General features: G+C 41.1%; 1 protein-coding gene across 1 annotated transcript; it reads right to left on the bottom strand.

The window, feature by feature from the left end:
- Nucleotides 1-1,820: 1,820 nt before the first annotated feature.
- On the bottom strand, nucleotides 1,821-8,383 carry LOC129094746 (histamine H3 receptor). Its single transcript, XM_054603007.1, has 3 exons — nucleotides 7,889-8,383; nucleotides 7,216-7,382; nucleotides 1,821-4,217 (listed from the first exon to the last, which is right to left on the bottom strand). Exons 1-3 carry the CDS (start codon nucleotides 8,136-8,138, stop codon nucleotides 3,357-3,359), a joined length of 1,278 nt encoding a protein of 425 aa, XP_054458982.1. The 5' UTR covers nucleotides 8,139-8,383; the 3' UTR covers nucleotides 1,821-3,356.
- Between the last annotated feature and the right edge of the window lie 3,718 nt (nucleotides 8,384-12,101).

The following is a 12,101-nucleotide window of genomic DNA, read 5'->3' as shown; positions in this document are numbered from 1 at the left end:
GGAATAAACCAAGAGAGAAGTAGAATAATTTTCTCATAGACTTCTATACAATCAGACTTCTTTTTGCAACCAGAAGAGTCGCCCCCTGATGGCCATTATAAGATTGCAGGTTTAAGAATTGGCTTCACTTTCAAAAAGATTGCCGCCTGATTCGTAGGTCACACAAAAACACAAACAAACAAACCAATCTAGGCAGCTGTAGATCAACAACTCCTGTGTTCTTAGATGTAAGATGTTTTTTTTTTGTCTGTCTTTATAAAATTGAAAAAAGTATGTTGACAGAAGAAAGGTAAAATAAAAGTCATCATCAACACTATGATTTTTGTCTCCAATGGTTCGACAATCTCCAAGGGTCTGTATTTTATCTCAAGTAAATCATCCCACATAATTCCCACAGGGCAGAGCAAAACTGTTGTTTCCCCGGAAGTCTTAAATCCCTAAGGATGCTTTTCTGGACATATTTTGTTTCTGTTCCTCTGCGCAGGAAATATGTAACAAAGGTCAACGCCCTGCACTTCTGTCACTTATTTAGTTCTTGTTATCAGATCATAAAAGCTCGACAGCCTTCTTCACAACAACAACTTCTTATTCTCACCGCAGTGTCTAGAGCTTTTCGGGGAACTTTTTTTTTTGTATTTCTCTTCAAGCAACATTCGTTTTCCTTTTATATTTGATGCAAGTTTCTTTTCTGTTTAACAGTAATTTGCCGGGTGTGTATCTCACACAAAAACAACAGTTATCATTTCGCACACAGTACAAGACTCCTGTCCACCCACTCGTGCCACAACCAGCCCATCTCTGTGTTATCTTATCTTGTCTTTATCACAGGAACATGAAGCAGAATTACAGACCTTTCACCTCACTCAAAACACGTCAAGACAGTAGTTCGACATTTTGGTAAATAAGATAATCTGTAGGGCTGAATATGCTAAAAAAAAATACAAAACTAGTACCAATACCAGTACGCCTAAAGTGTTATCGATACCAATGTAGTATTTAAACCACCTTTTCTTTGTGTGAATAGAGACATCCAAGTCCACCACCACTGCATTCATTAATATACCGACTGTAATGACGTAAGCTTACAAGATAGCAAGCACCAGATGCAACTGTGTGTTTATGTTTAGCTCAACCTCTGACTGAACTTAAATAAAAAACCACTTCCTCCTGTTATCTCCCTCCAGTCTCTCTGCCTGTTCTTCATGTTCATATGATAAAGTTCATGATGAGCAAGTTTAACCATTTTTATCTCGCATCTTTGCCTCTGTCCGCCATGCATCTACAGTATATAGATAACCAGATACAGCGTTTGAGGTGGTGCTCCCTTCAGTGCTATGAAAGTTTCTCAGTGGAACATGAAGCAAAAAATAAAATTCAGATAAAAACACCCAGGTCATCCAGCAATCTTCTTATACGACAAAAGTTAGGTTACTTACGTGCATAATTACTAATAAGTCGACATTGACTTTTGTTTACACACGAGGCACGAACAGCAGTCTCCTGGGTGAAAGTCCTGTGTTTCATGGCCACAAAGTAGTGCGTTGTAGTTGGACAGGTAAGGCCACGGACCAAGCTGCCATTTTAAATGACTTAGGAATGAAAGCGGGCTGAACAGAGCCAAGCTAGTCTTTTCCCCAGCTTTTATGCTAAGCTAAGCTAACCAGTTGCTGGTAGTAGCTACATATTTAACGTACAGACATTGAATTTGGTATCAATCTTCTTGTCCAACTCACGGCAAGAAAGTGCAAAAGCGTATTAGCGCAAAATGTCAAACGATTTTCTTCTGCACTACAAGATCTGACCAAAAACACGTAGAGTTAGAAAGCCTGTCGGCAGTCTTAGCTTTATTCCTTCTTTGGCTACTTACACCAACACATTCATAGCCAAGATACAAAGTAGTCAAGTAGTTTCAGTGGTAAAAACCAGTCAAGTCTTTAAATAAATACCGCAATTAAAGAACACAACCATCTAGCTTGGCATAGATATTAATGTACAAAAGGTTTAATGCTGCTAGTGCTGTACATTTTTAACATCGACAAGAACACCTTTTATTTAAATTAAGTGCAGATTCAGTGTTGGCAGATAACAGCTGATTCACCCCCGTCTGCCTTCATAGCCCACTTTTCAGATAAAATGAACATCACTGCGGTAAAAGTTCACACAGTAAACAAATACAGGTTATTCTCCTCTTCTTCTTGATTTGAACTCTGCGGACTCCACATTTGTAATCCTATTGCTGCATGATGAAAAGCACGAATTTGCAAAAGACCCTTTCTGTTTTACACCAACAGAGACATATTTGAAAGAGTTTTCGTGTGCAGAGAGATTATGAAACTGTATAAAAAGCATAAAAGAGAGTCTCAAATCCTCAATTTGATCTAAACAGGAGTTGAAAGGTTTTCTCGTCACAGCGGCTCTGAGAAACAGGATGTTGGCTGACGCTGCTGTCTCCTCTCCGATGTGCTTTCAATCAGACGGACCATAATTTAACAACTCCAACACCTTCAATCTGCTTAAGTCATCATTTTATAGCATTGAGAACTGAGTGGTGAGAAAGCTCAAACCACGTCCCTCTTTCCTGTCCTACTTAAAGACATTGCCTGTAAATTTCATAACTGCAGCTCTTTTTCCCCACAAGTTTCAGGACTAAAGCCCCATTCGCACAGGACTAGTATTACCTGGGTGTCATAATTGCGTGGGTCATCTGTGATCTTAATCTCGTGTGATGTCCGTAATTTGTCGAGTAAAAATTCCACTGCAAATGACCTGCCATATTTTGTCCAAACACAGAGGTCATATGATAATAATAGTAGTCCCGTGTGAATCTGCATCTTTTCTGATTTGGGGTTTGACATTTTTTTCTTTTCTGACCTCTTTCCAGGTAGAGAACTATGAAGGCTGTGTTGTGCAATCATAAATGACAGTTTTGACCGCATTTTGGGTGCATCTTCTTGCTACACGGCATGCAGACCCATTCGCAACGAATTTAATTCTATTTAAATATTCAACATAAATAACATATGGTATAATGTTTTTAATATAAGCGATGTTACACAAAGCCTTGACATTATATCCGTGGGAATAATGTCAGTAATTTCAAGTAAAAATACAGACTTCTCTGTATTTATCCCGCGTTAACATTAGTCCTGTGTGAATAGGGCTTATGTTGAATTGTATTGCTGTCAGATATGCTGTGTACATCCTCACTTCAACGCAAACATCTCCCTTATTTTTGAAAACCAGACTTTTTTCGATGGAAGAACAGAATATATGGATTTCTTTATTTTTTATTTTTACAGTGTTTGACCGACGACAGTTTCTGTATTCGTAAAGCCTGGAAGTGCAATTGAGTTCATCTAACAGGACTGAGCCTCGATCTGAGGCTGGACTGATTGTCTTTTCGGACACAGTATCTTGGAGAAAGCCCTTCGGAAGCTGCTGTGGCACAGCGGGTAAAGGAACGGGTTGATGGCGGAGTTCAGCCACAGAAGCCAGAACGTGATCTCGTACCAGTAGTTCGCCACGCACTCTCCGCTACAGGCGGCGCGAATGATCATCAGAAGAGTGTAAGGAGCCCAGCAAATCCCAAAAATACAGACGATAATGGCCAAAGACTTGGCGATCTTTTTGTCTCGAGAGAGACGGGTCGCCTGTGTCCTTCGGCCGGGCGCCATGCAGGAGGCCGAGTGCTGGAACAGCCTGGAGTTCTTCCTGTTTGGAGAGAACTTCTCCCTCTGCATGAATATCTGACTGTTGTCGGCGTCCACGCAGGAGGACGGAGACAGGATGTCGTCGTTGTCCTCGATTACCGGGGAGATAGCGGTGGGCTCGGTGGACGACACCTTCCGAGTCTTCACGAAAAACACGGACCAGGCTGCTCCGTCCCGGTGCTTCTTGCTGACCCGCTGCGTCCTGACCTCGTCCTCGGTGCAGGCGCCGCCGTCCCTGGTCCTGCGGTGGATGTTCAGGTAGATGCTGAGGTTGAAGAATGCCACGGACACAAACGGGGTGAAGAACTCGAAGGTTGACGCGCTGAGCAGGAAGTACCAGGTGAAGTAGAACTCGGCGAAGCACTCGTGAGCCGGGACGACGCTCTCGCCAACGACCGCCTCCCAGAAGATGATGGCGGGGCCGTAGAGGAGGAAGGCCAGCACCCACACCGCCACCATCTTGAACACAGCCTGCCGGGTCATGTTTCGCTGTGCTCTGTATTTAACCTGCGTGGAAAAGACAGACAGAATTGTAACTCACAGCCATAAACTCTGCTGCACAATAACAATATTTGTTTAATTCCCAAACTGTTCAAATATTTAAGGCCTTCACACACATGGTGCTTAAACCCTAGATCAATATGTTTAAGCAGACCAGATCCACTCCTTCTGTTCTTACTTTTCACAATAAAAGCCCTAGACATATACACTGTTTACCAGAGGGAACTCAATTAACTTTGTCCATTTTACTAAAACAAAAAACAAAAAAAACAGTTTACCTCATACATACATACATACATACATACATACATACATACATACATACATACATACATACATACATACATACATACATGCAACAGTTTATTGAAAAAAGTGCTGCAACTCACGCAAGATTTCCATCACTGCTGTTATGAATAGTTTTCATGCAAATATTCTCTGACGATTATTTTGCATTTTGCTTTTTTGCAGTTTTAACAAACAGACTTGCAAATGGAGCCCAGTTTGTATAACGAGATGCTGTAAATTAAACCCACTTATGAGGCTCTTATTCCGCGGTGTGTCAGAGGACTGGGGGGTGGGGGTGGGGGGGGGCTGAGAGCCACATTCACTGATGCGACACAAGAGTGTGAAAGAGACATCTGGTTTCCCTCGCTCCGCTCCTCCCTAGCCATCGCCCGTCACTCATTCTCCTCACACTCGCCTCCTTTTCACTTCACCTCTCAGTCTAAACTCTGTCATTAAGCCGGGCTCCTCTGTTAACCGTTGTTTTTTAATCTTGTCTTTGCCTTAAACAATCTGCCTTCACCAGCTGTGTATGTCACAGACAATCTTATTTCAATTTTTAATCCACTTCTCTGAGTGAATGAATAATGAAATAGAGCCCATTCATGAAGTCATGTGGGTATCAAGTGTTCAAGTGTCCTTGTTTCCATTGTAAAAAGAAAACCCTGCTCTCCACGCATTGAGAATTAATACATAAATAAATAATATTATCAAACTCTCAGTAAAAAGGAGATAAAAGGAGCCACAGGCAAAGAGATGTTATCACCAGACACTGCTCACTGAGCAGATAAGTACATTTGTTTTTTCTGTAAACGTGGCGTCTGTCAAATTAAGTCAATCCAAAATAACACAGGCAGCAAGAAGATAAAATGATCCGCATGGAATTATTATCACTTTATGCCAATCAGGCACAAATAAACATGTTGTCTGTGAGATTTATCTTGGGAAGAGGTTTTATAATTGATGAATAATACTGGCTGTATTTTTGGCACTGTGTTAAAAAAAAGAATCAACTAACTGAAGATTATATCAAGTTTTTAAGCAGATGAAGCCAACGGGAGCAATAAATAGCTGTTAGTGTTTTTTCTGATTAAAACTCCATTTAAAGGTGCCCTCCAGCAGTCTCAGAAGAGACAAACAAGCCTTTATTCGCGATAGCTGAGAGCACGTATGTACATGCATCGATACTCAAACTACCTCGCACAACACTTGACCTCGATGCAAGGTTTCAGCCTCCTAGGGCAAACAAAAGTGAGACATTTGCTGAAGAGCTGCTGGTTGCAGATTAAAACCAAACAAAAAGAATGGACAAAATTGAAGCAACGTAATGTGAAAAACCCTGATTTTTTGTTCACACCTGACAGAAGGAAAGGTCTCAACTGTCCACCTGTCATCAAATCTCACTTCCTGCTCGATATGCAAATACACACATGCATCATTTCTGACTGCAGAGACCAAATGCGTTGTTGTTTTTAACCGAAGGGGGGCAGCGATGAGCTTCTCGAGCCTAATCTGCCGGAAATTAAAAGAAGAATTCCTTCGATTCTTAGGCGTGTTCCATGAAAACCAAATCCCCTCAGATATTTGACTCAAACAATATATCTATATGGGCTTTTTCAAAAGGTTTTTCCTGTTACGGCCTCATCGTGGGACGCATCAGGACCAATTTACATCTACAATACAAAAGATATCTGGTCCAATGAGTCCCAGACCGCCTCGACAGGTGGTTTGAGGGATCAGATCACAATGTGTCCACTTGTTATCTGACAGTTCGATGCCAGGTTTAAACAAGGTCTGAAGGCCTTTACACACCAGGGGTGTTTCTTTGTGCGATTAATTTGCACGTAAATAGATTCTTCCAACTGTTGTTTTGTAGATGAATACTTTCACACTTTCAAATGACACTTTTTGTTCGGAACGAGGACAATTCTTTTTTAGAGCTATCGCACCTCAAATAAAAGCGTCGACCAATCCTGTTGTGCGGAACGGGTTGAGTTGAGACCATATTTCTGAAACAATACAAAAGCTTTATTACTTTTTAGCCAGACCAGCTGCACTCCTTCAACTCTTATCTTTCACAATAAAAGCCCTGGACAGGTACATTTCCCAGGCGAGTATTTTTCGTATTTTCGTGCAGTTTTTTCTGTCATGCACCCTGGAGTGTGATGAAGGCCTTTTAGTCTAAAGGTTGAGTCAAGCTACGAAAACCTTACACAATGCAACTCATTAGCACGTTTGATTTGAACCTTACTGCTGCTTCTTCTCTTAAAGTATGTTTTTAAAAAAGTCTTAAACCCCAGACCAAAAGGCCCTGATGATGACCCCATGACTGGAGGAATTTTCCAAACGTTGAAGCGAAACGTTCCTCCAGTTCAACATTTAAAAAAAACCGTTTTCCCTGACTTTGAGCAGAGCTTCCCTTGGCGCCTGTAAAATCGAGTGCCCTTTCCTTAAACTGCATTAAATCGTTCCTTACGGACGCCTGAGTCGACTGCTAATGTCTGCATCTAAAAACACACCAATTTAGACAGTTAGACGTCTGCAGCTCTGTTCTCGAACCGTTGTAAAGGAACAAAGCTGTGAATGTCAATGACTTCTCACCGCAGAGCAAACTGCACCGGAGGCTGAGACACATTGTGGTGGCAAGTCTACGTCTGTGTGTGTGTGTGTGTGTGTGTGTGTGTGTGTGTTAATGAGCACCTCCGCTGCTTGTACTTACTGCTCTTGTGACTGACAGGAAGCGGTCATAGCTAATGAGGACGATGTTGAAGACTGAGGCGGTGCAGAGCAGGTAGTCCATAACCAGCCACACCTTGCAGAGCCCTTTACCCAGCATCCAGCGGCCTGTCAGGTTGTACGGGATGTACACCGGGATGCAGAAGGCACCTGGAACAACCACACACACACACACACACACACACACACACACACACACACACACACACACACACACACACACACACACACTGCATGATGATTCAACCAGCCTTTCCCAACCAATACTATATTAACATTCACACCACTCCAGACCTCCTGGATGTGACCAAAAAAAAATTGACTGTCTGCTGCATGTTACCAAGGAAAACCCCTTCAGAGATGTTTTAGAAATAAAAAAGGCATCATTTATTATATGGCTGCAGAAAAGAGCAGCACAAAAAAGAAGGGTGTGAATGTAGAATAAAATAGAGGGGTGCTACAAATAAGCAATATTCAAATTTGAATGCAACACATGGATGAAGCCAAAAGGATGGCAAGGTCACCAATGAATGAATGAAATGACAAGCTGTGTGAAGCATGAAAAAACAACCTTTTATGTGTTTTTTCTTTTTTAATTTCATTCATAGAGAGAGACTTGTATATTGGAGACACAAAGAAGAAAAAGAAGAACTCACCCACAAGGAAATCAGATATGGCAAGGTTCAGAAAGAAGTAGTTGCTTTGATTCCTCAGGGTCTTATCCACAATGAAAGCCATGATGACCAGTGCGTTTCCAGCCACCACGACGACCACCAGAGCCACCATCAGCACCGACGAGATCACCGCCAGGTAGCCCGGCAGCACGGTCCCAGCCTCGGACAAGTTCCCACTGGAGTTGGACTCCAGGATGTGGGCACCCATACTTACCAGAGAGCCCAAAACCATCGCAGACCCTTCTCATCTCACCGTGCGTAAATACGCACAGCTCCACTCCAGCCAGGAGCCTGGAGACATGCCTGGAGAGCTCAGGTGAAATGGAAATACTTTCCACAAATCTTCCATTTTTATTGTCCCTCTCCACTCAGAAGTATTCTGTTCATTTGGAGAGACACAAGTAGAAATGGAAAGCTTGGTTTTGTGTTATATTGTAGGTCCTTTTGGGTGCTTTTCTCTGGTTTATTCTAACAGTGGAGCTGCTGCTGATGTGAGGCTGCTGCGGAGCTCACAGTCCTTTTGTCACCAATGTCAAGACTGTAAAGACACTGTGAGATAACTACTGCATCCGCTCTTATGCACAGAATAAAGGTCTCACAGCAACCTCTTTTGTGCATTAGAAAAGGGAAATATGCATATTGGAATCCATTTAAATGTGTTGAATAGATGTTTTCTCAAAATATTACCTTAAAGAAAATGATATGCAAATTCAACATGTAGTCTAAATATTAAATAAAAGACAATTGAAATGTCCACAACCGTGCAAGTCCACCTTAAATCATAATAATGTGTCAGATGTCCACCAGATGGAAAAAAAACACCCCAAAAAAAGAAAGATTATTGAGTGTGTTGCCTGTAAAGACAAAGAGGTGTGAAATGATTGAGCTCTTATTTTGTAGAAGAGATCACTTCTGGTTTTCATCTGGGTGACTTGTGCTCACTTGACGCAGCAGCTGATCAAAGGGTCTGAAGTCTGCAATCAGGAGCTGGAGAGGTCCAGACCTTCCACTGAGGAGAACCTGCAGACCTCCTGCAGGTTCTCCTCATCAGCTGACTGATATTTACACCAGAACATCAAGTCCAGGGATTCAGAGTTCAATGTCCACCTTCTCCTCCCTTTGTTCTTTCCTCCTGGGTTACATGTCACTGTCAATCAACACAAACAAACAAATACAGACACCAGAGCATCCATGAAGATATTTAGTTTAATCATAAAAAACTACTTTAAGAATTAGATTTATTCACCTCCTGATTCTACTAATTCAGCGTCCTTAATTTTTTAATTGATAGAACAAAAAACAAGGGTGGTTTTAAGTGTTTAAGGCCTTTGAGTGTTACATTTATATTAAATGAATAAATATGACATTAGGAAATACAGTAAATAAGCATTATGACACTGGCTGACTGGCGAGAGGCAGGTGACACCTTCACTGTCGTGAAAAATGACATAAAACACAGTGTGATTTTATAAAAAAGAGATGTATCAATGTATTGTATTATTATTTTGTTATTAAATCTAATGATTTGGGGACACGTTATAGCATTATATTTTAACGGTAATGGTAATTTAATGGTTTTAAGTTAATATACAAATTAGAATGAATAATAGTAAAATAATAGTTAAAAGTACAGTACAGTAGTTATTATTATAACTCAAAGCATTTTAGTTGGATTTAAATTGATATATTTTCACATGTAACATTAAAGTTCAGAGGCAGAATCAGAAATACTTTATTGAACCTTGGGGGGGGAAATGGATAAGTTAATTATATAAAAACATAGCATAGTTATAAGAAAAATATAAATAAGAAATAAGTATGTTAAAAATGTGAGCATTGTACTAAAGTGGAAAAATATTAATATATTTAAAAAACATGTATACTGCAATAAATGACAATAGTGTAAAAAATACTCAAACTGTACAGTATGAATGCCAGAGTAAATGCAAAGTTGAATAAATGCACAAGTTATTGTACAGTTCTGTCAGTTTTGCAGGTTCGGTGTACATGAATACATGATGCTCTAGCTGCTGACGGGGTGAGATAAACCAAAGGGTCAGTCAGTCCATCGCCTCAGAGCGAGGAGTTAAAAAGTTTTCTCGGTGGAAAACGAGTCCTGACCGGCCTGTCATGGAGTGGGTGTTAGACATTGTCCGCGATGACACTTATACCCCGGACACCATCCTGTCCATCTCCACCCCCGCACACGTCAATGGACCTGCAAATCAGTTTGTTCAGTCTACTGACGTCCACTGACCCGGAGTTGCAATCGCATGTCCCCTCAGGCTCAGAGTCATTTGACTTCCTTTACCTGGCATTGTTCTGCAGCGGACAGGTGTGAGTGTAACTCAGAGTTACAATGCCTATAAAAAGTATTCACCCCCCCCCCCTTGGATGTTTCACCCTTTTGTTGCTTTTATACATGAAATCATGGTCAATATAATTTGGCTTTTTTGACAAGAATTTGCAAAAAAAAAGCTTCTTTCATGTCAAAGTGAAAACAGATTTTTACAAACTAATGTCAATTAATTAAAAATATATAGTGTAAAATAAGTGTTTGCATAAATATTCACCCCCTTCAACAGAGGTCCAGCTAGTTGATGCCAGCAGTGTCACAATTAGTGAAATGGAGATCACCTGAGTGCAGTTGATGTGTGTCAAGTGATTGTAGTATAAAAACACCAAACTGTGTCTGGGAGGTCCAGTCTCTGGTTCATCAGTATTCCTGCTACAATTGCAACATGAAGACAAAACACTCCAAGCAACTCAGAGAAAAGATCCTTGAAAAGTATAAGTCAGGAGATGGCTACAAAAACATTTCCAACTCACTGGACATTACACAGAGTTCAGTTAAATCCATCATTAAGAAATGGAAGGAGTATGGCACTTGTTTAAATCTGCCTGGAGCTGGCCGTCCTCACAAACTGAGTGACCGGGCCAGAAGACTGGCGCTGGGAGGCCACCAAGACCCCTACACCACTCTGAAGGAGTTAAAATCTTCTTTCGAAGCTGTATGGGAGAGTGGCAAAGAGAAAGCCACTGTTGAAAAAAGCTCATATGAAATCTCGCCTGGAATTCGCCCAAAGGCATGTGGGAGACTCCAAGGTCAATTGGAAGAAGGTTCTTTGGTCTGATGAGACAAAAATTGAGCTTTTTGGCCATCAGACTAGACGCTATGTTTGACGAACACCAAACACTGCACATCACCACAAACACACCATCTCCACCGTGAAGCATGGTGGTGGCAGCATCATGCTCTGGGGATTCTTCTCAGCAGCCCTGGAAGGCCTGTAAAGGTAGAGGGGAACATGAATGCAGATAAATATCGCCAAATCCTGGAGGATAATCTGTCTGCAAGAGAACTACGACTTGGGAGAAGATTTATTTTCCAGCAAGACAACGACCCCAAGCATTCAGCAAAAGCTCCACAGAAATGGTTCAAAGACAACAAGGTGAATGTTCTGGAGTGGCCAAGTCAAACCCCAGATCTCAATCCGATCGAGAATTTGTGGCTGGACTTGAAAAGAGCTGTTCACGCCCGATCCCCGAGCAACCTGACAGAGCTTGAGCTGTTTTGCGAGGAAGAATGGAGAAAAGTTGCAGTGTCCAGATGTGGCAGCCTGACTGAGACATATCCACACAGACTGAATATTTATGCAATCGTTTACTTTACCTTATATATTTTATTTTTAATTAATTGACATTATTCTGTAAAAATCTGTTTTCACTTTGATATTAAAGAGGTTTTTTCTTTTGCAAATTCTTGTCAAAAAAGCCAAATTATATTGACCATTATTTCATGTATAAAAGCAACAAAGGGTGAAACATCCAAGGGGGGGTGAATACTTTTTATAGGTATTGTACATGTGCAAGAGAGAATGCAGTGAGATGAACACTGTCTTCTGCTTTATCCGTGTTGATTAAAGATGATCTAACCACAAGAGAAACTGTGGGATTGCTACCAACCAAGAAAGTGCGGTTTCACTCACATGCTTTGACAGGATATTGACATTCTTGTTATTTTGCTGTTAACAATGGATGTCTTACACCAACGCGCTCTGGAGTTCTCCTGTAATGGCTTCAATTTTAAATTGAGGAAAGGTTAATTATTCTCATCATCGAAGATGCATTTTCAGAAGAATGAGTTCCTCACAAGCCTCTAAAGAAATAAAATATATAATTACAGGCTGAGATT

Source organism: Anoplopoma fimbria, chromosome 8 (genome assembly GCF_027596085.1).
Source record: "Anoplopoma fimbria isolate UVic2021 breed Golden Eagle Sablefish chromosome 8, Afim_UVic_2022, whole genome shotgun sequence".
Classification (NCBI taxonomy): domain Eukaryota; kingdom Metazoa; phylum Chordata; class Actinopteri; order Perciformes; family Anoplopomatidae; genus Anoplopoma; species Anoplopoma fimbria.
The sequence above is the reverse complement of the archived record's forward strand: the minus strand, read 5'-3'. Positions and strand labels throughout refer to the sequence as shown.